At 47.3% G+C, this 27,519-nt stretch overlaps 1 protein-coding gene across 1 annotated transcript in view; it reads right to left on the bottom strand.

Annotated features, from left to right (window-relative positions):
* The window catches only part of ACACA (acetyl-CoA carboxylase alpha), a 217,218-nt gene that overhangs the window by 17,351 nt on the left and 172,348 nt on the right, over positions 1–27,519 (bottom strand). The window contains exons 46-52 of the mRNA XM_041001716.1: positions 25,487–25,630; positions 24,987–25,107; positions 20,513–20,609; positions 17,074–17,170; positions 14,053–14,188; positions 6,370–6,547; positions 3,536–3,648 (exon numbers count right to left, since the gene is read on the bottom strand). Of these exons, the coding sequence (XP_040857650.1) occupies positions 3,536–3,648; positions 6,370–6,547; positions 14,053–14,188; positions 17,074–17,170; positions 20,513–20,609; positions 24,987–25,107; positions 25,487–25,630 (886 nt within the window). The remainder of the gene's footprint in view (positions 1–3,535; positions 3,649–6,369; positions 6,548–14,052; positions 14,189–17,073; positions 17,171–20,512; positions 20,610–24,986; positions 25,108–25,486; positions 25,631–27,519) is intronic.

Below are 27,519 nucleotides of genomic sequence, written 5' to 3'. Positions count from 1 at the left end.
GGCCATGGTGGACAACGCATCCCTACATGGCTCCCACGCTCAGGTACTCTTTAAATTAAGGGGAGAGGGGATAGAGGAGAGCTTAACAGCTGCTTCCCATGGGGGATGGACAGTTCTCCTGTTTGCCCATGGTGATTTGTCTGTGAACACAGCGGAGGGGAAGGACCCGGGAGCAGAACTTATGCCAGAGAGCACTTGGGCCAGGCTCAGCTGCCACCCTCCTGCTTCCAGCACTGTGGGGCAGGATGCTAGGGATGCAGAAGCCCTTGGGAGCAGCACTCTATTTCCAGAGAAAGAACTGAGTTTCCCCAAGGCAACCTGATGGTAGGACATACATAATTCTTGCCACAGTGACTGTGCCGAGCTGTGGTCTGGAGCCTGCAGGGCCGGAATGGGGTTGGCCCACGTGAGGCTCGGGCGTGGGGTTGCGTTCCCATTCAGGATTCCTCCGGGGGCAGCTCTTCCCTCGCTCAGGAGTCATGGCTGCACTAGCTTCACAGCCCGTTAGACTCCCACAGCTGCAAGGCAGCCCCTCAATGCCATTTTTCAAAACCCACAGACATGCTCAAGCTAGCTGCTCAGAGGCCGACTGCTCATTAACCTTAGAGGATGCCCCGTGAGGACAGCCAGGGACGCAGCGCCCGGCGCAGTGGCCCACTGGGGAAGATTTGGGATTCCTCTCCCACAGGCTTTCTTCAGTCAGCTCCTCTTAGAAACTGTCCCTAGCGCACAAAGGCAAAGGATCTTGGCTCAATCCTCAGCCACAGTGAATTCTGGGAAAATCCCGAGCAAGGCAACACACGGGATGAGAGGTCCATGCTGGGCTCCGCAGCGCGGTTACTTCCTCATCTCTGCATTTTGCTTCCATTTGCCAACCTGGGGAACGAGGCCCTCTACCCACTTTGTGAGAATGCATCTCAGAGGCCTTTGGTGCCAGGCAAAGGGAGAGGAGCCAAAGCCCACAGTGACCCACCCAGAAAGGAACTTGGCCAGTGGGATGCTCTGCCAAATCCAGGCTGAGTTGCTGTGTCACAGACACATCTGGGCGTGCCCGTGTGATGTCCTTGAAAGATGACAAGTGCCTGAGAGCCCCAGGTGGGTCCGAGCCCCAGAGGGCGTGTGGTGCTGCACATGGAGACTGCTTCTCCTCATGACAAAGACAGGAAGGAAACAACCTCCTTTGGGCAAAGGCGCTGACCTGGGCAGGGTGCCTGGACTTCGCCGCCTCCGGGGATGAGGCAGCGTGGTTCAGCAGGGGAGAATGGTTGGCCTGCGGGGGCACACCCGTGCTCCAAACACTGTTCTCATTCCTTTTATTCTAAATCTACTGCTCATCTTCCCAGCTGCCCTGGGCTGGAGTCGGTCTCACATTCATCAGGGTACGGATCCTTTCTCAAGTGCCATTTTGGGTAAGGTTAACTAAACATGGTTTCTTCAATGTGAAAGGGAAATTGATAATGAGATGATTTGTAACAAATCATTAAATGGCCAGCACTTGGGCATCTCTGCCTTGTGCCTCCCAAGTGAAAAGGTGCTGGGGGAAGGTGCAAGCGCTCTGGCTTTCTTGAGAGAGAGAGACAGAGAAACAGAGAGAGAGGGGTAGGCTTCAACCTCACACCCCTTGCCATCTGCTTGCCCTGCGAACCCACGTGGAGAGGCTTCCCTCCCCACCACCCAGCTACTCCGAAGGGATGATAACAGCCATGGGGGGGGGTTAAAAAGAGGCAGTGAACCCCCAGTTAATGAGTAGGAATTCAGCAGGCAGTGTAAGATAAATGGAGCTCTCTCTGCTTCTGCTGGAGTCAGCATGAACTGCGGCCCTGCGGCTTGTTTGCGGCAAATGGAGTGCGCGAAATATCAAAGGGCACTGATCCAGAAGAAGACCGACTTTGACAAATTTTAAATTGGCCAGAAAGAAAATCAGCAAAAAGAAAAAAAAAATTAAATAAAGAAAAAAAATAAAAAGGGGGGAAAGAGAAAAGCAAAAAGAAACAAAAAGCAGAGTGAAAAAGAGAAAGGCAAAAAGGAGAGAGGGCAAGGAAGGAAGGTGTCCTCCGGGGAGCTGCAGCCTGTGTACTGGGGGAGTGCCAGGAATGGGGCCTGGTAATGGGGGAGTGCCAGGAGCGGGGCCTGGTACTGGGGGAGTGCCAGGAGCGGGGCCTGGTAATGGGGGAGTGCCAGGAGCAGGGCCTGGGTACCAGGGGAGTGCCAGGAGTGGGGCCTGGGTACCGGGGGAGTGCCAGGAGCGGGGCCAGCACTCCAGTGGGGTTGGAGCAATTAGGAGCCATCGAGTGAGTGAGATGCTTCTGGGTGGCTGAGGCTCTCAGCCCTTGCTCCAGATAGGGTTGTAAGTAACTAGCTCCCAAGCAACACTCACTTTGATTAAACTGTACGGGGTTGGTCAGAAGTAATTACCCTGCTTGGAAAAGAGGAGAAAAACCACCTTGACAGCTCTGGGTGGCAATAGATTTTTGAAACAACCTTGCCAGTATCCCATGGTGTGTGTGCATGTCCCATCCAAGGATTGGGTGGCACAGGTTAGACAGTGGTGGCGTCTACCTCTCGGCAACGGGCACACAGGCAGCCTTGACCATGACTTAAATCACTGTGTTTGGCCCTCTTGCACCTGCAAACCCTCAACAGTTTCTGTTTCTAGGCAGTGAGAGCCACCCAATGGTCCCTCAGTAACCAACCCCTTGGAATACAAATGAAGTAGCATTCCCCCCACCTTTTTTTTTTACTGCTTCTATTCATTAAGTTTCTCTACCTTTTAAAGACAGAATCTCTGTTCCTTTAGGAAAACAAAAACAAGACCAACCAGAACCCTCGCAGTTATCTTCACTAGCAGAGCAAGAGGCTCAATGGGGAACTGGGCAGGAAAGCAACTTTGAAAAGGAGCTGACACTGGGGCAGCTGCTGGGGTCGCCCAGGGCTCCGGGGCCTCGTCCTGGGTGCACGCCGCCTCTCCTTCAGCGCCTCCACAAAGCTCTGAGAACAAGTGGGCACCAGTGATGGCTGCACTCCTGGGGCTCCCTGCTTAGAAACCCACAGTGTCCGATCTTTGTGCCCAGCTCTCTGGCTGGAGGTGATTGAAGGGCACGGCCTGGGGAAGGCGTGGCTCTTGTGCCCTGTGAGGCTGATCCACAACACCCCCCAGGAACGAGGCCGACCGTCCCAAGAGACACGCAGAAGCAGATCATCATTTAGTTCTGGTGCATCCTCTGCTGTCAGCCTGCCCTCCACAGCAGCTTCTAGCTCACTGCTGTCTGTAAGGTCACTCCAGAAACATAGGTTATTTGTACTGTAGGGAAATACTAGAAGAAACACAGGGTGACTTTTGCTTTTTTTAGGGCCCACTCTTCCTGCTATTACATACACTCTTTCTACGAGGGTTCTTAGCACACAGAGGACAGTAAATAAAGATTATCATGAATTTGATCAAATGCTTCAGTGCCTCCTCCCCTGGCCTATGAATGCACTCATTACCGATCAGCTGAACGGCTCATTGATTTGCCAGGAGAACAAGCAGACATACCCAATCGCTCAGCCAAGCGGATGTAGACCGGGTCCACCCGACGCATGGTTTTCACCAGATCCTTTTTGCGGAATTTGATTTCTACTGTCCCTTCTGGCTCCAGAACGGATCCCCTGGATCAGAGAGAAAGAAACAAAACAAAACTGAATTAGAGGCACTTTAAAGGAAAGAAACAGAATGAGGCCAGTTACGATCTGTGGACCAGGAAATAGCTTCATTACGGCTGTGCCCACCCATGGCTCCCAGAAGTCACCCCAGGGAGAAAGCAGGGAGAAGTGCCTGAGTGAGGTATGAGAAAGGCTTGGCAAAAAGCAATTAAAATAATTCTCATTACCACACCAGTTGACTTCCATCTCAAAGGGAGAAGAATACAAATTCCTCCACCCACAGCTGGGAAGGGGACAGGAACCACATTATTTTCAGGAACAAAAGCATGCAGTGGGCACAGCGGGAGGGCAAGGGCCGCAGCTGCATGAACAGGGGGCCATGATGGTGGTCCAGCGCCGCCGCTAGCAGTGGCCAGGAAAGCATTCTGCCGGCACAAGCAGGAACGTACAGATGGAAAGTTCTCGCAGTTTCTTCTAGTCAACGCTAATGCCATCTGAGCCAGAAACTTTTCCCTAAACTCAACCTTAAGAAACACCTTCAGGGCGGGTGTGCGGTTCAGTGGTGACGAGGACACTTGAGACACCCCATGCCATCGGGAGTCCCTGGGTTCAAGCCCCTTATGCTTCCACCCAGCTTCCTGCTAACGCTCACCCCAGCATGCAGTGGGTGTGGCTCACAGACTTGGGTGAACTGCTGGAATGTTGGCTGTGGCTGGCCGGACCCGACCCTTGCGCTCGTGGGCATTTAGAAAGTGAATGAGCAGATGGTAGATCGCTCTCTGCCTGTCTCTCCCCTTCTCTGTTCTGTCTTCCCAATAAGTTAATAGAAAATGTTAAATAAATTTTTAAAACAGATTTTATTTATTTGCAAGAGCTAGAGAAGGAGGGAGAGTGTCTATTCATTGTGTACTCCGCAAACAGCCAGCCAAGAGCTTCCCTCGGGGTCTTCCACGTGGGGCAAGGGACCCAAACACTTGGGCCATTTTCTGATCCTTTCCTATGCGCATTAACAGGAAGCCTGATCAGAAGTGAAGAAGCTGGGACTCAAACAGACCCCTGCATGGGATGTTGGTACTGCAGGCTGTGGCGTAACCTGCTGTGCTGCAGCACAGCCCTCCTTACTATTTTTGTATTTTAAAACAACCAGAGCTAATGTTCACAGTGTGCAGAATACTGCTCCAAGTGCTCACACGGAAGCCCCCACAAGCCTATGCTGAGTGTACATCCACTATGAGAAAGTACTGCTATCATCCCCATTTCACAGATGGCAAAACAAAGACATGTATGTTCAGAGTCTTATCTGAATGTATCGAGTGCCAGGACCAGATCTGAAATAATGAACTTGGAACCAGTTTGATTCCAAAGTCTGTAGAGAAATTGCCTCTGCTCAGGGTCTGACATGTGACTTAGACCCCTAAATATAACATGTTTATATAAATATAACTCTGCCAGACATACTTATTAAGATTTATTTATTTTTGGGCCCTGCGACATGGTCTAGCAGATAAAGTCCTCACCTTGAACGCACTGGTATCCCATATGGGTGCTGGTTCTAATCTCAGGAGCCCCACTTCCCATCCAGCTCCCTGCTTGTGGCCTGGGAAAGCAGTTGAGGACGGCCCAAATTCTTGAGATGCTGCACCGTGTGGGAGATCTGGAGGAAGTTCCTGGCTCCTGGCTTTGGATCAGTGCAGCACCGGCCATTGCGCTCACTTGGGGAGTGAATCATCGGACGGAAGATCTTCCTCTCTGTCTCTTCTCCTCTCTGTATATCTGATTTTCCAATAAAAATAAATAAATCTTAAAATTGGAAAATCAGACATACAGAAAGGAGGAGAGACAGAGAGGAAGATAATCCATCCAATGATTCACTCCAAGTGCCACAATAGTCATAGCTAAGCCGGTCCAAAGGCAGGAGCCTGGTACCTCCTCTGGGTCCCCCACGCAGGTGCAGGGTCCCAAGGCGTTGGGCCATCCTTGACTGCTTTCCCAGGCCACAAGCAGGGAGCTGGATGAGAAGCGGGGTCACTGGGATTAGAACCGACAACCATATGGGATCCTGGCACATGCAAGGTGAGGACTTTAGTTGCTAGGCTACCACACTGGGCCCAAACTGCCAGACTTCCTAAAGTGGTGTATGAAGTAGGGGACTGAATATAGCAGGAAAATAGTAATGAGGACTCTACTGAAATGACTGGATATAGGAATCTGCCAGGGAAATTTGGAGGAAATACATTCTGAAATTTAGTGACTCAGGCAAAGGGCAGGTGCTGAGAGGACACAGGCTCAGGTCTGGTCTGACTTGGCTGTCCCAGGCATCGTCTCCCCACACTGCGGGCTGTGGCACAGTATGTTCTCCAGTCTCCTGGAACACCAGAACAAGATCCCGAGTACCAACGGGAGAGAGAGAGAGAGAGATGTTGGCCTGGAATCACACAAAGTGGGTGCTCTGGTGTGCCTCAGCGATCCCGCCTCAGGACAGTCAGAACTGCTCTAAGTTTCTTGCTCATTAGTGGCAGATGGGTTAAAGCCTCCTGATGCAGCCTTCCAGGCCAAATTGCTGGAAGCTCCCTTTGCCACAACTAAGACAGTGGGGCAGGCTTGTCACCTTGGAGTGCACTGGGGATGGACAGCCTCAAATAAGGACCTCTTGGTCACAGTGTTTTCCAGGAGGAAACAGCCGCAGGGCCCCCACGGCAGTGAATGCCAGCAGAGGTGACACGCTACCTGCTCTCTCGGTCGGCGTACATCTCCATGTGCCGAGGGTTGATGGTGGGGTCGATCACCACCCAGGAGCCACCCCGCAGCTCGGCCTGGGGAGGGATGTACACCATCACGGGCTGGGAGCACTCCCGCAAGCTGTCCACGATGTAGGCACCAAACTTCAGCACCTGATCGTACATATCTGCCGAGAAGGAGACACACGGGCAATCAGGAAACAACCTCCCCAAGGCGGCCCCCCCATCCCGCACATGGGCACCTAATGTGTGTACAACACTGCTTGTGACGTACACACGTGCTGGGTGTGGCAGTTTCAGAGGCCCCGGGTCCTCTTTGGTCTCTCTGAAGACTTGTAGCCGACGCTAGAGGATTTTCAAAAGCACAAGACAGCGAAAGAAAAATGCAGTGTCTCTGACAAGCAACAGCGTGCGAGCCCTCCAGCCCGCAGATCCGTTTTATGTCCTTCCTGAATCTCAGTGCCCAGGCCTCGCCGCATTAATTCACACTTGCTTGACAAACGTTGAGGATTTTTCATGTCAATATGTGATCTCTCCCACTACATTAAGTTTGTGAAGGAAGGAACTCCGCTCTTTTCAAGTCATCTCATGATACTTAGCATACAATGAGCTCTTTAAAAACATGTAGCTGGGCCCGGCGCGGTGGCGCAAGTGGTTAAAGGTCCTCGCCTTGCATGCCCGGGATCCCATATGGGCGCCGGTTCTAATCCCGGCAGCCCCGCTTCCCTTCCAGCTCCCTGCCTGTGGCCTGGGAAAGCAGTCGAGGATGGCCCAAAGCTTTGGGACCCTGCACCCGCGTTCGGGAGACCCGGAAGAGGCTCCTGGCTTCGGATCGGCATAGTATCGGCCCGTTGCGCTCACTTGGGGAGTGAATCATCGGACGGAAGATCTTCCTCTCTGTCTCTCCTCTCTGTATATCCACCTTTCCAATGAAAAAATAATAAAAATAAATCTTTAAAAAAAAAACAAAAACATGTAGCTAATGGAAAGGAATCCTTCAAGGATTTTAATTTCAAAACCTGGGCCTTTCATCTTGGTGCCCCATTGTAGTGCCCAGTGTCTAGAACATAACTAGTGATCAACAGGTATCTGCCAAACGAATGAACAGCACATACACACTTGGGAAAGAATACAATGAGAAAGGAAAACAAATGAACTCCGTACCTATGCCATCCTTGCGGTGTGTGGATGGGAGAAAATGAAGACACGTCTAGGAAATGGCACAAACACAAACATAAATGAGAGGAGCCAGCTCGCCCTCCCTCGCCCGGCGGACGCTGGCCCGTGCCTGAGGCCAGAAGCAGCTGCAAGGAGCGGAGCCTCGGAGAGTGGGATCCGTTGTTCACATCCTGACTTTTTATGCACGCCTTCCCCTTTCCCAGCTCACTGAAATCTAAACACTGGTGAAGTTTTAGGTTTCTGACTCAGGTGTTTGAGGGGTACTTCAGGGGAGCCAGGCTGGATCCTCTCTGCACGCTAAACAGACAAGTTCAATGCAGTTCAGACCTTCCCTTCAAGGAGGATCACAAGTTGGAATAAATCAGTTGTGGAAATACAGGGCAGAGAAATATTTTTCAGGAAGTTAAGGACAAACCAAACTGTCCTAACTAGATTAGCCTACCGCCTTCTCCTCCAAAGTCCAAGTGCCTCGAGGTGGGCAGGCGTCAGAGCAGCCAAGGTCCTTGTTGGGACACCTGCTCCCTTACCCGGGTTTTAGTCTTGACCGCACTTCCTATCCCAGTTTCCCACCAATGCACACTCGGGAAGCAGCAGGTGACGGCTCTTAAGTACTAAGGTCCCACCACTTGTGGGAGACCTGGGCTGTGTTCCAGGCTCCTGGCTTCAGCCTGACCCAACCCCAGTGGTTTTGGACATCTGAGCAGTGAACCAGAGGGTGGAAGAGATCTGTTTCCATTTCCCTAAGTTTCAAATAAATACATCACATAGGTTTATTTTAAAATAAGTTTGTTTGCAGGGCTCAGGAAAGACATCTGCCTTTCTCGGTTGCCCTGAGACCTGGCTTGTCTGTGGAGACTTCAGAGACTGTAAGTTGCCCCTGGAAACATCCCACGCTTGCCCTACACTTGTGAGATGTATTTGGTCACATACTTCATATATATGATTAGAGCAAAGACATTCATTCCATTGGGAGGAAACCAAAGACCAAAAAAATTTACTGCTAATTACACAACTGCTGCGTGAAGAGCAGGGAATAAAGGACTTTAAGCGCTTTACGCTAATTCCGTGGTTAGGAAAATAATTGCTCAGTTCAAATTATTTTAACTAAATTAATTCTTTAGTGGGTATTTCAGCCAGTGCTACATAATAAAATAATTGTGTAATTAGCAGTACATTTTTCAGTGCTGCCAAGAGTACAGCCTCAGAACAAGGAACAGAAAGGAGTGGCTTTCAGCAACATCACACACAGAGGCAATTGAAGGTGTGGATCAAAGGAGAGAATCTCAAACTAAGAAACAGCAGCAATCACTCCACTGCAGAGAAACACGTCAGCCGGGGGCAAACAGGAACCAAGTCCCCAGCCTCTCCACTCACTTCTGCTGATTAAATTCACATCTACACCAGCCTTGCTCCTGTCTATGATAAACAGATAAAAACTTCCAAGGTGAGACTTCATTTTTTTATTCATTTAGCTTAGAAAAGAAAAACTTGATTTCATGATGGACACAGTTTGCAATGAAGAGGACACGTGTGCACTTTGGGTTTTGTGAAACACACTTTTCATCCTCGTAGTTAGCTCACTGTGTACTGGGGAATGCGATCACACACCCATCATTCAACCATCACAACATCTTTTTTTTTCCTTTTTCCTGCCCCCCCCCTTTTTTAAGGTACATTTGTTTGTTTGGAAGGGAGAGCTACAGAAGGAGAAACTGGAGGTGGTGGAGAAGAACAGGAAGAGAGAGAGAGGCATCTTTTTTTTTTTTTAATGGAAAGGTGGATATACAGAGAGGAGAGACAGAGAGGAAGATCTTCTGTCCGAATATTCACTTCCCAAGTGGCCGCAACAGCTGGTGCTGCACCAATCCAAAGCCAGGAGCCTCTTCCAGGTCTCCCACACGGGTGCAGGGTCCCAAAGCTTTGGGCCGTCCTTGACTGCTTTCCTGGGCCACAGGAAGGGAGCTGGATGAGAAGCGGGGCTGCCAGGATTAGAACCAGTGCCCATATGGGATCCTGGCGCGTGCAAGACAAGGACCTTAACCACTGCACCATCGCGCTGGGCCCGAGAGAGGTATCTTTGATCCACTAGCTTACTCCCCAAATATCTGCTGAGTCAGGTTGAAGCCAGGAGTTTCCTTGAGGTCTCCCTCATGGTGTAGAGGTCTAGGTACTTGGGCCATCCTCTGCTGGCTTTCCAGGCAGTTGGATCTGAAATGGAGCAGCAAGGATGTGTGGACTGGCCCACAAATGGGATGCCAGCATTGCAGGTGGTAGCTTTACCTGTTATGCCACAAAGCTGGTCCCAAGAACATCACCTTATTCAAATACTCAAGTTACAGGTGGGTAAACTGAGGCTCATTAACTAAGAGTGACAGAGACAGGATGCAAACCCAGATCTTTCTGTTTCTGGGGAGCCCACAATCTGCTACCCCATTCTGGATTCATTATCTTGTTACTGGGAAAGAGAATGACATTGGGTTAGTTTGCTTTTCAATAATTAACCTATTAATAATTGAGTTAAAATAAAAAGTAGGAAAGAGACATGATTATTTGTAAATGCTCAGAAATGTCAGGAATGGTACTGGACACTAGGAGCTGTGTGAAGAGTTTGCATCTGATGGCTAAACAAAACTCGTTAGTCCCACCCCGAGTGCAAAAGGGGCATTGGACGTGAGTGGGGCAGCAACAATGTCTCCCTCTAACCCGGAAAACCAACAAACCCACAACCAAGCATCAAAACACTTCAAAACAGGCATTACAATAGAAACACACAAACTCTACAATCAGCATTCTCACACTGCACCACAGCAGCTGCACTAAATCATATATTCTGGAAAGCAGGCAAAGCACTTGACATCTATCTGTCACCCGGCAGCCTGGGATCCCTTCTTATGTAACAGCAAAAGCCAAAAGTCACCGTGTAGAGGGGACCCCCAACGGTTCAGGCAAGAAAACACTCCAGGGAATTTCCAAGCTCTGGCTGTCAGTTCTCAAGCCATGAGAAACACACATGGAAATGTTCTTCACCAGAAAGGCGGGAGCTCAGTTTTCTGCATCTGGGCCACGTGCAGCTGTCTAAATGCTCAGCATCACAGCCTTTGTGGCTTGTTCTCAGAGCCAGGTACCAACTCTGCCTAAGCCCTTTGCTAGCACGCAACGTGGAGAAAGTGCGGCAGCCCCCATGGCAGGCGGGGGCACGGTGACCGAGCACTGCCACAAGTGCCTCGCACTCTAACACGGAACAGATCTAACTGGTTGGTGAAGCTTATCTGGGAGAAGCTAAAGGTAAACATTACACACACACACACACAGGCCGCACAGATGAAATGCTTCTTAGGAGTTCGTTACAGCCGCCCGACACCATGTTTCAACATCCAAATAATCAGAGACTTTAAAACAGACTTTCATTCCAGTTAAAGTTTTCAATACATGTTCTTCTTTTATTGTTATTTATAACCTGTCCCAGGAAAAAAATAATAAGTATAACATGAAAAGCCAACTGAGAGTGACCCTGTAGCACCAGCAGTGAGGCAGCTTAATATCACTGGGATTTGCATCCTATCAAGCTATTCATGCTGAGGCTGGGACCCTGGTGCTAATTTCTAGTAAATTTCACGCTTGATGTCTCCCTGTTGTGGGTCATTGCCGGTTCGTCTAAATAAACTGTTTCCAAATGGCTCTTCCATCTAAATATTCAGCCAGTTTTTATAATTTAATTTTGCATTATGCTGAATAGCCTTCCGGCCAGATAGAGCTCATTGGAAAAAAAGCACCAATACCATCTTGACATGCTTTTATTTATTTATTTATATTTTTACTGCTCGAATTAGACCTCCTAGGCTGACTAGTAAAGAGTTTTTTTTTTCCCTCTTCCACTAATGTCAATTTTCAGCATAGCAAGAGCTGTCTCTAATCTTTTCCTACTCATTACACACAATTTTGGAGTCATTTTACCCACAGTGCAGCCGGCTCCTGGCTGTGTGTTTGTGTGCACTGAGGGATGGCATAATTGTTTATTTTCCCTCCCTGCATAATCCCCAGCCAGTACTGAAACCAAAACTGCAAGCATCTCCCCAAGGGATGTGGGGAATGACAAGAGGCTCTCAGCCCGGGTCCCTTTACATGAGATAATACGAGGGAACATCCTGGCCTATATGTAAATACATCCCTCCCACGTTCACACACACAGGTGAACAGATGTTATCAGCACCCAAGCTCCGAGGACAGAACCGGTCCTGCTCTGTAGCAGGCCAGTAGAGGCCTTCTGAGCAGGGCCGGGGAGGAGGGCCGGGCAGTGAATGTTCAGTGGGTACAGGGCTAGTGTTGGGCACATGAAAAAGTTTGGTGCATGGATAACACCAAGGTTACACATCACTGTGAATATACTGGATGGCAAAGAACTGGACCCTTGCAAATGGGTAAAGTAAATATTATGTTTTCTATATTTTGCCACAATTTAACAAAAACCTCATTTCTGAACTCCTGCTATTTGTTTTCTGGTAAGCCAGGTCGTTCCTGGGCAGAGGGGAAGGAGGTGGAATATGACTTTCTTAGGCTGCTGGACAGCTCTCCCTGGAATCTTCTAGCAGACCTGGTCACGGTGGCTACAGGAGCCAGAGTCAAGCTCCTCTCCTCCCTCGGCTCTGCTCCCTTTTTCAGCGGAATCACCCAGGGACATCTACTCAACCAAAGTCTCAGTTTACGTGAGGATGTAGAAAACACGGCAGCTTGCCCCCTCCGAGGGACTTGTGCCGGTTACTGAGCTAATCCATGTGAAATGGCTAACAGGTTTCTGGTGAGAAGAGCTCCATGAATCTTAATTGCTGTTCTTACTGTTATAGGGCTGGCAGCCAAGTGCGTCTGACCCAAAACATACAGCGTAACAAAAGCCTTTCCTGGAAGTGCAACTCTGGGAACATGGGGACTCCCGTCTCTGGGCTGAAGAACAATCCCTGCGGCCGCATGCCCGGGTGTGCTGGACAGCAGGCGTTCCCGGGCCCTGCAGCACTAGGGAGAAACAGACACGCATTCTCTCTCAGGTCTGACATCAATCTTGTAGCCAGGTGACTTGAGACTGGGTGGGACCTGGTGCTGAATAAACTCCATATACAAATAAAAGGTATTTTTGCTCATTCTCCACCTGCCCATCTTTTCAAAGATATCAGCCTCTTCAATACCAATATCACCCTGATATTTGGCTGATACATTATGATGCATTACGACTTCCACTCACAGCACTTTAACTCCTTCAGGTAATGTCTGTTACTGACTTTTATTTTCCCAGAAATGGCTGCTGGCATAGTTCCTTCCACTTAGGAACTAAATAAACATGCGTAGGATTGACCTACACATTTAACCTAGACTTTGGATTTCTCATGGGATTTTCACAGATTTGTTATCTTGGTCTAAAAGCAATTTACCTTCTTTCCTATGGATAATCCAAGTCCCACCCCAAGAAATGTGCACAGTGTGGTAATTCTCAGCAAATCCTAGTGAAGGGAAACTTTGCTAGAACCTCCTGTCATCATGCCTGCTGCTCATTCATAAAGGGCAGCTTCCCCAGGCGTTTCTCCCCACCGAGGCTAGTGGTACTCCTGCCCTAAAATATCTCCAGGTGCATTCCCAACTGTTGTTTTGCAGCTTACACACTCTTAGTGTCTTCCAGGTATTCTGCTTACACCAGCTGACTGGCTCCTGCCTCCCTTCCAGTTCCCTGACCATTTCTGCTGCTGCTCAGCATCATGGGCTCCCCCGAGTGGAAGGTGAAGGAAGTTGACGCTCAAGAGCACACTTCCTGTCCTAGGTGGGGTCTCTGTCCCTGGCAGAAGTTCCTGGCTCTAAGGCCAAGAGCTGTGGTTGCTCTGGCTCTCCCTGGCTGGCCCACAGGAGCTCAGCACATCGAGAGTTCTCAGTCCATGGTGAGAGCGGTTGCCTGATCGCCGAGCGACCCCCAAAGCACGGAAGACAGCCTTGCTAATAACACTCTAATCTGCTGGAGCCACAGGCCCAGGGCTGTTGTCGGATAGTAATGGCACACAGCACAGGCTGCATGAAGAACAGCCTCTGGTACAGCGATTGTTCATTTTCTTCTGGTTGGTAAATGCTTATTTTGGTATTGATCTTGGGCGCTGGGGAACTGTAGAGAGTAACCTCAGCAAAGAACGTGCCCAGAAAAGAGGGAGAGAGAAGCACCGTCACTTTGGCCCAGGACCATCAGAATGGACCACCACTTAGCTGTGAAAACTAAATCAACAACAGCAGCCCCTGAGACAACATGAGCAAGAAAACTCTAAACTCTTATATGGAATTATAAGATGTACTACATTTTCCATGCAAGTTCTAACTCAGAAAACAGTTCAGAAGTTTAATCCCCCAAAACCTAGAGAGACAGGCTGCCAGGAAACCCACAGGCTCTGCCCTTCCCCTGCCCTCCCGTGGCTGCAGGGTGCCCGGACATCGGTGGCTCCCCCAGCCTGCAGCCAGGCCTCATTACCTTTCATGCCACCAGAGAAGCCTCGCCAGTTGGCAAAGACCATCAGAGGTAACCCTTCGCGGTTGAAGTCTTTGATGGCCTGGTAGGTCTTAAACGCAGAGTCTGGGAACCAAACTTGGCCAGCCTGCTGGATTATCTGTTGGAGAAAGTTAAAGATGTGGACACAATTAACAGCAGTTTGAGAGGGACTTTCTTCCAAGGCAAACACAATTTTACTAATCAAAAATGGGAAATTCTGAATCAACCCATGGACAGGGATTTGGGCTAGAATTCAAGGCCATGTCCCACCTGTTGCATCTGGGTTCAGCTGCAGCTTCTGACTCCTGACACCAACAGACCTTGGAAGGCGTGCAGCTCACATAGCTGAGAGCCCGCCTGATTGGGTCTGCTTTCTGGCCTGACTTGGCGCCAGCCACCCTGAGCATTTAGAAGGAACCACGGAGTGGGAGCTCTCTCTCTCTCCTGGTCTCTCAAACAAAAATGACAGAGACCAAGCAAACCAAAACTGTTATTCATCAAGATCATCTCAGGACTGGTGCTGTGGCATAGCATGTAAAGTTACAGTGCCAGCAGCTTATATGGACACTGGTTTGAGTACTGGCTGTTCCACCTTCAATCCAACTCTCTGCTAATACGTCTGGGAAAGCAGCAGAACATGGACCAAGTACTTGAACCCCTGGTCTCATGTAAGAAAACTGGAAGATGCTGCTAGACCCTGGCTTAGGTTTCCTCAACACCAGACTTTGCAGCTATTAAGGAGCTGAACCAGCAGATGGAAAAAAATTTCTTTGTTTTTCCTTCTCTCCCTGTAACTCTTTCAGACACATTTTTAAATCTGTTAATACTACTACTACTACTAATAATAATAATAATAATAAAAAGATCTTAGAATTGGCACATTAACACAACTGGCTAATCTACTACCTCTAAGTGCTGGCGTTCCACAAGGAACCAGCCTGAGTCCCGGCTGCTCCACTTCCCATCAAGCTTCTCTTGTGGCCTGAGAAAGTAATAGAGAATGTCCCAAAGCCTTAGAACCCTACAGTAAAGTGGGACACCTGGAAAAAGCTCCTGCCTTCGGCTCAGCTCAGCTTTTGCGGCCACTTAGGGAGTGAGCCAGGAGATGGAAGAACTTTTTTGTCCTTCTCGCTAAAAAATCTACTTTCCAACAAAAATAAATAAATCTTAAAAAAATATCTCTTTGAAGTAGAAAAGAAGAAAGGATCCTGGGTCTTTAACCTTATTAAATACTACCTTTTTATTTGTTTATTTTAAATTATTATTTTTCTCTCAAAGATTTATTTTATTGCTATTGGAAAGGCAGATTTACACAGATAATCAGAGAGAAAGCTCCTCCATCCACTGGGTCACTTCCGAATGGCCAGAACAGCAGGAACTGAGCTAATCTGAAGCCAGAGCATCTTCTGGGTCTCCCACACAGGTGCAGGGTCCCAAGGCTTTGGGCTGTCCTTAACTGGTTTCCCAGGCCACAAGCAGGGAGCTGGATGGGAAGTGGAGCAACAGAGATGTGAACCAGCTCCCATATAGGAACCTGGCAAGGTGAGGATACAGTCACTGAGCCATCACACCAGGCCTTATTAATTTTTAAATGTTTAACCTTTATATGCCTTTTTCTCTGAAATTTGTTTTATTTGAAAGACAGAGAATTAGAGTCATAGAGAGGTCTTCCATCTGCTAGTTTACTTCCCAAATGGCTACAATGATTGGAGCTGAGCCAATCTAAAGCCAGGATCCAGAAGCTTCTTCCAGGTCTTCCACATTGGTGGAGAGGCCCAAGGACTTGAGCCATCCTATGCTACTTTCCTAGGTCATAAAACAGGGAAGTAGAACAGCCAAGATTCGAACCATCGCCCAATGGGATGCTGGCGCTGCAGAGACTTAGCCTAGTAGGCCATGGTGCTGATCACTTGACACTTTAATTCCTAGCACGTGACTCTTCCTTAGAGTAGAAGTAGAAACCTAGCTGCTCCTACTGCAGGAGCAGTCCCAGGAACCCTTTTCAGAGCTGACAGAGGCACCTTTAATTGACTCAGTCACACAACTTCAAGTGAGCCAACTGAGCACAGTCTCCCAGTCCCTTCATCTGTCTACTTGGTGCGGTATGGTTACTCAACACACACTGGAGGTCACCCTGCTGGATAGCTTTCTTGCCCTGTCCCCCAGCTACCCTCCCTTTCTGGATGGTGTCAGGATATAAAAATGTAATCCGCCTTGTTGGAAAGACACAGGCTGTGGTGTTTATGCCTGCTGTTGGGACAGAGCCATCATTTAGTCTGAGTACAGCTCTGCCAGATGTTTGCTCAAGAGAACCTGGGACCGGTGAGCCTCCAGACTGATGTAGCTGCCTTTGTGTAAGACCATCTCCTCAGCAACAACTGACTGTTTTATACACACTGACAAGACCACTGTAGGGGTTGGCACTGTGGCACAAGTTAAGCCACCACCAACGATGCCAGCATCCCACTCAAGTGCCACTTTGAATCCTGGCTGCTCCACTTTTGACCCATTTGTTTGTTAATATTTCTGCGACAGCAGTGAAAGATGGCCAGAGCCTCTGCGTCCCTGTCATAATGCCGGAGGTCTGGGTGGATATCTGGGGTCCTGGCTTCATCGTGGCCCAGACCCAGCGTCAAGGCCATCTGTAGAGTGAACCAACAGATGGAAGATCTCTCTACCTGTCTCTAACTGCTTTTCAAATTAATCAAAAAAGGTCACTGTAAAGACCTCTACGTTATGCATGCAATATTCAATTTGCAAGTCCATCTATAATCATCTTACAGGCAAGCAGCACATGGAACTGGTGCTTGTGGCAAAGCAAGTTAAAAAAGAAAAAAGAGCACATGATGATTAGATGGTCAGAAATCATGAAAGGGTGCTAATGTCCCTCCCTCTAAAACTGGTGGTTCACAACACTCCCAACATATCAAAAAAAAAAAAAAAAAAACTCCAAGCACAAAGAAGCTCCGAGTACAGGTGCACAATGTACTTGAGGGGACCTACCTTGGCTTCAGAATCCAGGTTCGCAGGATCCGCAGGGATACTTAGCTCTACTGTTCGCGTTTCTACGGCAACTACTCCCACGGGTATTCCTCCTAGCCTGGTGAAATATGAGCCACATAAGAACCCAGTTTATGTCAACATTATGGCTAGACATTTGTTTTCCAATTCCACATCAAGGCATGGAAGGAAACACAGGACACACATACAGAAAGCAAGGATCCAATTCACATCGGCTGTGAGCTGCTGCATTTGGCATTTACTCTGTGAATACAACAGAAAATCAGCCATTAAATCACTCCTGATCTGAAATGTCCCAAGATGGATCAACTAAAACCAAGGGTCTACTGGGCAGTCTGCATTTAGACTCAACAATCCAGCACTAACATATCCTTCTACCTCTGTGTTTCATATTTTTGGAGAAAGATGGTAGGAAATTATAAGAAGGGTAGTAGGAACATGAAACTCGTAGTAACATTGAATGAGCACTGGCCTTACTGGGATAGGGCTAAAATTTCCTATGGGATGTTAATATGTGACTGCATAAAAGATCTGTGAGTACAACAGGCTTTTCCATTGGGTGTGTGGATGAGGAGGATACTGGTGTGTTATGATAAAGAAAAATGATACCAAGGGTAGGGAAGTGACTAACTTTCTCTTTGACTGGAACACAGCAGCAGGACAGGGGACTGTTTTAGGTAGCAATCTTAGGGTAATCTATATTGGAAGTATTTAGCTCATTTCAAAGCTGTTCAAAGCTTAACTTTGCCCTCAGGAGGGAGAACAAAGTTCTTGTTTTGTTTTTTGCAGGAAGGAGGGAGTGATTCAAGGTACAGAGTGAGTCCTTTTTCTAGAAAATGTGATTTTCTTTCTTGAATCTCAGCCTCATTCCTTGTTGGTTGGGGCTTGGATGGGTTATGGTCTCTCATGTCCCATAGCATCTCCATAACGAACTTAGCTGTGAAAGATGGTCTTTGGTTGTTACAAACCGGTGCCTGGAAATGGATTCTTGTCATCACAAGAGGAGTAGCAGGAACCTGAGTGAAGACCACCCACCCCCTTGTCATTTGCCTGCACTGAATCAGAATCAAAAGCCCTCTAGACAATCAGACAACGAGCAGGAGGTACACAGGAGAGTTTAGAAATATTTCTGTTCACAATGATTAACAATCCAACTGGAAACTTGTAATTGCAAAAGCCACCCTAAATCGGTAACTTATAACTTATATATTAGGGCCCATGTGACCTAATAAAGAACATCTTTATCCGAGTATTACAGTTATTTATTGGACTTGAAAACAGCTCAGAACAACTTCTGTTTTCTATTATACTTCATATAAATTTTATCAGGCTAGCACATGAAGATGCTACATCTTGTTTTATAGTGTGTCCCTGGACAAGGTGCCATGGAATAATAAAAGACAATTTACAGCCAATAGCACACATATTCCAAACATACATACCAAAGATGAGTTTTGGCAGCACTTACAGTAACAATCCCAGAAGAATACATTTATATTTATTTCTCGAAATACCATTGCTTTTGAAAGAAGCTAGCTCCATTTGTGCTTTATATACTTATGGGCATGTATATGTTTTAGAGCAAGAAGCCCAGAACTCATCAGATGGAAAGAAAGGAAGAAGCCACACGGAGTGTTGCAATAAACAATGGCAGAGCTAACCAAAACCAAACTGGACTGATCCTGGTTGCAAAACAACCCCTATTCTTCCCTGTTCTTCCTTTTATACTTATATATAAAAACATCACTCTCCTATTTCCCCTAGGAGGACCTTATGGACATTAATAAAGGTTTGGCTTTGTGAGGCTTAAAATATGACATTTTTCTTCTCTCTCTTTTTTTTTTTTTACAGACAAGGAAATGAAGCAAACAGACAAATTCTCAGAAATGTTGGTCTTGGTGTGAAATGAAGACTCAAAAACTAGTTTGTAGGTCCTGGGCAGAAGGACTCCCATCCTAGTGCTTCCCGCATCTCCTACCTCCCTGGGGTGGAATTCTCTCAGGTACAAAAAATGATTCTCACTGAGACCCAGAAGCCAGTGCTGAGGAAAAGACATGAGACTTAGAAGGATAATGGGTAGCAGATGCCCATGAGTTTCTGTCCGAGCTGCCTCTGGGCCTGCTCCTGCTCAGTCGCAGCAGAAGCCCCTGGCTGAGGGACTGGCCATCCGCGACTTCTTGCCACTGGCAGCACAAGGCGTGCTGACCTGCTGCACAGAGAGAATCACAAAGCAAGGAATTATTTCCAAGGCTGAAATCTAAATCTCCACCCAATGTGGCATATTTGAAATCTTGAACAGGTGCCACTTTTCACCAAGATAAGGGAAACTGATTGCCCCGGAGAGAAAGGTGAGCTCTAGATGTGGGCCCCTCAGGCAGCGCGTCTCTGCGGTGCTGCGCTAGATTAAGATCGGCCTTGGCAGGTGCTTGTTATAGCAAGCACTACAGATTATTGCGTGCAGAGCTGGCTGTTGAGTGAAGCACTTCTTAGAGTGGGTATTAAAATTTAATAGAAACTTCAATTTCCCACTTGAAGAAATATGTGTATCCCAGCGACCCAGCTTATTCAGGTAAACTTTTTTTTTTACTGGTAATTCAAATCTGATTATAATCCAGTATAGTATATTTGTCACTTATATAATCCTGATACCTTTAAAGAACTTCTCTCAGTGTACACAGAGAAGTGGATGAGTCTCAGATTCACTTTTCATTTAGACTGCAAGGAAAGTGGTCTTCAGGGGAGGAAGTCACTGATGGTTGATGGATGCTGTAGTTGGTCTTTGCAACCCCCTTCCCCTGAGAGCTTTCCCTGCAGCATTATTGAAAGGAAATATTGGGGGACAGTGCAATGCCTCAGCTGTCCAATGTGCCACCTCCAAATGCAGGAGTCTGTGTGGGTACCGGTTTGTGTCCCAGTGTTCCACTTCTAATCCAGCTTCTTGCTTATGGCCTGAGAAAGCAGTAGAGAATGGCCCAAATCCTTGGCACCCTGCACCTGTGTGGGAAACCCAGAGAAAGCTGCTGGCTTCTGATGTGCTTCTGATGGGCTCAGTCATATTTGCCATTTGAGGAGATAACCAGCGGATGAAAGATCTTTCTGTACTCTCTGTGAATCTGGCTTTCCAATAAAAATAAATAAATCTTTAAAACAAAGCAAGCAAGGAAGGAAGAAAGAAAAGTAGGTAGTAAGGTAGGTAATACCATCAAAACCAGTGTTCAGATTAAAGGCATATTGGAGTGATACACTAAACGATTACTGGGAATCAGTGTTTCGATGTCACTGCCCAAGCCATGGCCACAGTCCAGTATTTTTAAAGAGTGCAGACAGAGCTTGATTGGCAGAAATATCTACATAGTCATGGCCCCTTGCATTCTTATTTTTAGTTGAGAGGACAAAATTTCAGAAACAAAAAAGCTCCTACCTGGCTCTCCCAACCACCACAGTCTGTGCCCAGGGCTGCATAATCTCTGAGAAGGATCCGTAGTCAAAAAATCCACTCAACCACTGACCTTTCTGGGCTACAGAGGGAAAAGAGAAAACAAAGTGAGTAATGACATTGAATCCACTGACAGCATACTGGAACTGACGAATTCAAGGTGGGGTCTGGGGGATTACTTTGGGGGAATTTGTTGTTTCTAACCATATTATAATGGATGGCAGCATTAGGCAGCTCAGTGTTCATCTGCCTTCAGACATCGTCTCCCATTTCATTTGCTAGTCTGCATAAAAAGAATCATTTATCAGCAAAAGCATCATTTATTGTTAAACGATGGGGTTCAGCTAGCAGAGAGAGTCTGCATGCTTCTAAATAAATAACTTGGCTTTTTTCAAGACACCACAAACATTTGTCAAATGGCAGCCAAGTCATTACAATGTTTTCAAAATGTTTAATTCTATCTTAAAACTTGCTTTACATTTTGTTTGATTCCACTGATTTTCTTTTCATGGAAAACTGGAGCCAGCCAAACAATAAGTACTAATGATTAGAGGAGGAACCAAATTGGGGGGAAAGCGAAGGGACTTGGGCTGTCTGCTAGAAAAGCAGTGAGATAGAGCCACTTTATTTACAGCTGACAAAGGATAATCTTTCTACAAGAAAGGGCTAGGACCACATACTCTTGACAGATGGCAAAAAATATAATGGTTAAAATGCGCACACCTAATGCCATTAACCTCGACTGCAAACAGGATTTCCTTCATTGGCAAGACTCTTGACTTTAAGCATCTTAGTTTTAGAAGCAGAAGAAGAAAAAAAAAACTTTTGTTCCACAGGTATGAATGTTTGATCAAGGCCCCGTAAAAGCTTCTGCAAATAACTGTTTCCTAGTTTGCCCTCTCGGCTCATGGATTCTTCTAATTTGAACATGGCCCTCCTCCCCCTAAAAACTCAAGTCCAAAACCAATTAAAAGTGGAGATCCGAGCAAGCTAACCTCTGCTGACTTAAACAGGATGGAGAGTGTTTTATCAAGACTAAACTTGTAATTACTGTGTTCTACATTCCTTGCCTCTATGGCCCCAGTGTAAAATGTGATCATCCATTTCAAAATTATCTCTCTATCGTGAGCCCAAAGCCGATCGTTTAGATTCCAGGCTCGTGTTGGGCGTCAGTTTGAAGAATATCACAGCACTATCTCCTCTAATAAATGACTTTAACTTTTCACCTAGAAGATATCTGCTTTAACTTATCACAGGGAATCATCTGCTTTCTTTAACGCTTCCACTAAATTAAAATCTGAAGTCACTCGATTTGGGAGCGAGTGTTAGCTGCACACAGACAGCAGAATGAATTACTTGGGAGCTGATGAAAAAATATTATCCAAAAAAACCGGAAAACTTAGTTTATCACAAATTTCATTTTATTCCTTGGATCTCATTAATAATGGCTGGGATAACACCCACCTACATGCACATTTTTGTTCACCCCATTAAAATGGAACTCAAATTTTGATGAAGGTTCTAACCCAAATTTCTAAGTCTGAGGAAAACTAAATTTTAACTTCACATGCCCAGGTCATTTTATGATTCTTCTTTCAATAACAATAATTTAGTAGTATAGCATTAATTTCAAAATGGGAATGTTTTCTTTTTTAAAAAATTCCTCCTGCTTCATATGTTGGGTGGGTGCTGGGAGCCTTAAGTCAGGCTTCCTAGTCTCCCAGATAGCATTCACCCCAGACGCAGGATTTACACACAAAGATGATGCCCCATTTCCGCAGGAGAACACTTAGGGGATTTTTAAAAATAAATTCCAGAAAAAAAAAATGCCCATTTCATTACCAGAAAATTCCTGGATTTTAAGACTGACAGCATTGTGGTGCAGCATGTTAAACTGCACCCTGTGGCAACAGCATCTCATATTAGAGTGCTCCTTTAGTCCCAGCTGCTTAATTTCTGATGATCCAGAACAAAGGCGGCAAGCACTGTGGAAGTGCCACCCTTCCGGGAGGCCAGACTGGAGTTCCTGAGTCCTGCCTTCAGTTTGGCCCAGCCTTCGATCTTCGGGCAATTGGGAGGGAACCAGTGTGTAAGGGCAAGGTCTCTCCTCTTCAGTTAGGAGTGTGGGGGAGGCTGATGGGCACCTTTGGCCCAGCATGCTCATCACAATCACAGGGACATAAATTAGAAGAGGTTACCAAGGTCACTTTTCTGGTGATGTAAGAAAAACTGGCTTTACTAAGATTAACGAGAAAAACCATTGGAGACAACAGGTAAAACTACAAATGAAAACATTTTCACGGAGATTTTCCTGCAATATCTCTAGTCAGTCTTCAGATGAGGCTCTACTTGCCCATGAACACTCAGTTTATGAGACTGTGAAATGCTCAGCTCTCTCCCTCTCCGATATGCAGTCAGCTCGGAGACGAGAGCCTTGTGGAAGCACTCTACATTCCCCCCTGGCTTGCAGTACTTATCCATGAAGGTTTAGTTTTTCCTTTCTAAAAGTTTATACATTTTACTTAAAAGTCAGTTACAGAGAGAGAAGGAGAAACAGACAGAGGTCTTCCACTTGCTGCCTCATTCCCCAAATGGCTGTAACTGCTGGATCTGGGCTAAGCCACAGCAAGCAAGTTGGGAACTCCGTCCTGCTCTCCCATGCGGGCGAAGGGAATACTGGGCCATATTCTGCTGCATTCCTAGGTGCATGAGTAGGGAGCTGGATCAGAAGTGGAACAGTAGGGACTTGAACTGGCACTCACATGGTAGGCCAGTCACTGCAGGTGGCAGCTTAATATGCGATACACATCCATCTTCCTTGCAAAGACCTCTAAGCAAAATCACAGCTCCTCTTCAATTGAACAAAATGTCTTCTGCAGTACTTATTTTCTTTTGAATACACCATCTTGGGGCTGGTGTTGTGGCATGGTGTGTAAAGCCACTGACTGGAACACTGGCATTCTCTATGGGTGCTGGTTTGTATCCCAGTTGCTCCACTTCTGATCCAGCTTCCTGCTAACATAACTTGGGAAAGCAGTGGAGAATGGCCCAAGTGTTATGGACCTTTAACCCATTTGGGAGACCTGGAGCAAGCTCCTGGCTTTGGTCTGGCCCAGCCCTGGCCATTGTGACCATTTGGGAAATAAACCAGCATATAGAAGATTTCTCTCTGTCTCTCCCTTTCCTCCATCTATCTCTCTGTAACTCTGCCAGCGAGACAGCGAGCCAGCCAGGTAGACAAATCTTTTTTTAAAAAAATAATTAAGGTCCAGTACAATGGCCTAATAGCTAAATCCTTGCCTTGCATGTGCCAGGATCCCATATGGGCACCAGCTCATAGCCCCGCTGCTTCACTTCCCATCCAGCTCCCTGCTTGTGGCCTGGGAAAGCTGTTGATTACGGCCCAAAGCCTTGGGACCCTGCACCCGCTTGTGAGACCTGGAAGCAGCTCCTGGCTTCAGATCCAATCAACTCCGGCCACTGTGGCTACTTGCCAGTGAACTAGCGGATGGAAGATCTTTCTCTCTGTATCTCCTCTCTGTGTAAATCTGCCTTTCCAATAATAATAATAAAAAAATCTTTAACACATACATACAGCCTTTGTGAAAAGTTACAATAAGTATTCAAAAAAGAACAGTTCCTCATAAAACTATTACAAAAAAATTCTAAATGGGACAGGAGTGTTCCTGGCTTCCTCGGATGTAGTTTAAGTTAAGGTAAAATTCAGCCTCGTCAGAGGGGTATATTAGACAAAACGGAGGAGGGTTTGTTCTCTGCTTATAGAATTGTAAAGCTGTGGAGGCTGGACTCTGTGCCATCGTCCATGCCCACAATGATGAACATGTGACTGTTTATGAAGAGCTAGGGGGATTCGGTGAAGGGGAGAGGATTTGGGGACGGGGCAGGGAAAATAAATAAATAAATAAGAATTGTAAAGCTGTGGACACTCTTCATGAATAACTGCTTTTATAAAGCAAACTGACATGATTCACTGAAGCAAGCACCAAGGCCTGTGAGCACGCACAAGCCCAGGATGGGCAGACGCTGAGCACCTGCAGCTGCAGTCACATTCCTCACCTGAGGGTCTCCCCGAATCACCTTCACTTGTCTAGAGGGATGAGACAGTCTGAGCACTGGTCCTCTATAAAAGTCAATGATTTATATGGTTTTCATCAAATTGTTTTAAGGTCTTTGAACCCATTAAGTCGTAAGCTCTTAAAATCAGAATAAAAAGGGGAAATGTGTTCGTGACTGCACCGTTTATAATCCACTGGCTGATTTGTAAACCTCACTTATTTTTCATTTGTTCATGAGGCATTTCCCACCTTTTTCTTCAGAGTTACTTCTCATTTCAAGGTACCCAGCTCTGTTTTCTGAGTCACATGGCACTGGGCAGGCACTGCACAGCAATGGAAAGAAGGCTCCCGGCACAAGAGCCAGGCAGCCGCGAGGGACATACTTGGGTGAGGACGGCCTGCGAGCATCCATCGAGGATCATATGGAGCCTTTGTGGGCACAAACTCGATGATTCTGTCTATGGGATCCTTGGAGCTCAGGAGCGGAACAGAACTCTGTACACTCTGAAAAGAGACAGGGAGAGAAAGAGCCCAGCAATCAATTAACAGCAATCACCTACTCCACCTTGACAACGATAGCAGGGAACAGCAGGGATAGAAAGACACCAGGGCCGATGTGCACGGTAATACCTACTGGTTCCCATCGTCACCTTGAGTGCAAAGCTCCAAGGAACACTATGGGTCTTGAATCTCCTCCGGGGTCTAGCACCAAGGGGACTGCATTGTGACTCTCAGTTTCAGGGTGCTATGCTGTCTGTAAAGCTCCCCAGATTGACTACTAAGGGCAACACCCACAGGCAAGAGAGCTCAGATGCCAGAGTAGTGGAGTGAGGAGGGAGTGATGGGCTCTGTGGCGCTGGCAGGGTGGGGAGAAGGGGCTCACCTTTGGCATGTAGGACAGCCAGTGCAGGACAGTGAACACCCCTTCAAAGTCATCACACACCGTGCTGTGGGTGACCCCGTTGTTGTGCATGATCTGGATGCCCCCGAGCTGGTTGTTGGAGGTGTACACTTCCCGTCCAAGGACCTAGACAAATGAGAAAAAGAAAAGGCATTTGTCTTTATAAAAATCAAGGCACAGGCTGTTTCAGAATGCTGACGAAAGTGGGTTCCTCTTCCCATAAGACAGATTCCAGCCACCATGAGTTGCTCCAAGGGGCTGTCTGGGCGTTCTCCCTAAAACCAGGAAATTCAGAGGATTTTAGCAATCATCCATATTGTTGCTATTAAAGACCACAGCTGGGTGTGCCACAATCCAGCTCTGGCCTGAAGCCGCGGTGTAGATGCAGCTGGGACCCTGAGCCACAAGTCTGGCAAAGCTGCTCTGTGCATATGCACTCACACACTCTCCCTCTGACCTGCCTGCCCTTCTGCAGTCTTTCCTCACCAGTCAGAGCTGAAGAAATCCTGGGAGGTTTGGGTTCCTCTTCCTCTTTCTTTTTCTCCAGGAATATTCCCCGTTATATTTGATATTGAAAGCTGGGCCTCAGGTCTGGCGAAATCCGAAAGCCATTCTTGACACATCCACAGACCCCGGAGCCTCAGGCCCTCTTTGTGTCTGGGTATGATTTATACCCAAGACTGTTGGCCCTCTGTCCTTCCTTTCTAAGCCTGGGGACAATTTGGGCCCTTGATTCCCAACGCTCCCTTGGAGGAGCTTAACCCTTATAAAGTCAGAAAGCACCTGCCATGGGAAACCACAAAGTTTCCTTCAAAGGGGAGGGGAAAAAAAAAGAGGATAAAACAATATTCTTGGACTTGGAAATTGTAGGGTTTCCTTTTCTCATAAAGATGGGTTAATCATTTCTTTCGGGGACGGAGTTTTCCGAGCTGGCGGACGGAAGCTGGGCAGCCCCATCACCGAGTGTGTGGTAATTGCCAGTCATCCAGGGTAGCCCTGGAGAGCTCTCAACGGTTGCAGAGCGCTTACTGCATTTACCTTCGCTTGTCCCCTCTCCCCTCCTCCTCTGAAAAATAATGACAACACAAAATTTTTCCCTTACTACATTCTATTCGTTTCCAGTCTCTGGAGAAAACCCAATGAATTAAACACCAGCAACGTCTACCTGGATGTTCCTATGTTGTTCTTTCTTGTTAGGCGCTTGGAGAGGTTCCCCTGCAAGCTGGGTGAGCCCCTCCATCAAGCCCCTCCAAATGCTGAAAAAGTCGGTGACCGAGGCAAATAACCTCAGTGTGACCCAGCCGGCCTTGGCTCCATTTAACTTCAGCTAGGAAGGGTGAGAGACTGCTCTGAGAGGACCACGGAAAGCCAAATTGCTCTGAGATTACTGCTCTCCTTGATAAGGCAGTGCAGAAAACAAGCCTTTCTGGGCAGCCCCAAGCTGAGCCACACACTGGCAGCTCCTTTGAAGGGGCGCTGTGAACGAGGAGACGGCGTCTGGGCACCGGGCTCCCATCCTCCACTAGGGCTGTCTTTCATCTCGGCCCTGGCGCTGCGGCTCCTTTCTCATTCTCCTGCTGTCTCTTTCCATTTGCCCTCTCTCTGACTGATACACTGATCTCTCGGTCACTTGGCTTTCTGCTCCACTGAGTCCATATTACTAATAACACCTCCGCCACGGCCAGTTTACCTCATGAAGGCAGGAGCACATCATTACAAAATAAACTCATAACTTTGACATTCGAGCAAATACACGCTGTTTGTTATTTTTATGGCTTTAGTCTTTCTACCAGGCAGAGGGCATTACATACCTGTTTCATTTATATCTTTAAATGTGTGCGCACATGTACACTTACTTGCACATGCATCAGGAAATGGAACACACACTCACACATACACACACACACACACACAAAAGCCCAAACCAGACCTCCAGTGTGGTTGGCTGATGGAGGACCCTGGTGGATGTAGAAACCCTATCCCTTGGAGAGGCCACGCTCTGATCTGGCTCTGGT

Source organism: Ochotona curzoniae, unplaced genomic scaffold (assembly GCF_017591425.1).
Source record: "Ochotona curzoniae isolate NIBS_2020 unplaced genomic scaffold, NIBS_Ocur_1.0 scaffold_2453, whole genome shotgun sequence".
Taxonomy (NCBI): Eukaryota; Metazoa; Chordata; class Mammalia; order Lagomorpha; family Ochotonidae; genus Ochotona; species Ochotona curzoniae.
Note: the sequence above shows the minus strand (reverse complement) of the source record. Positions and strands in the feature narration are given on the sequence as shown.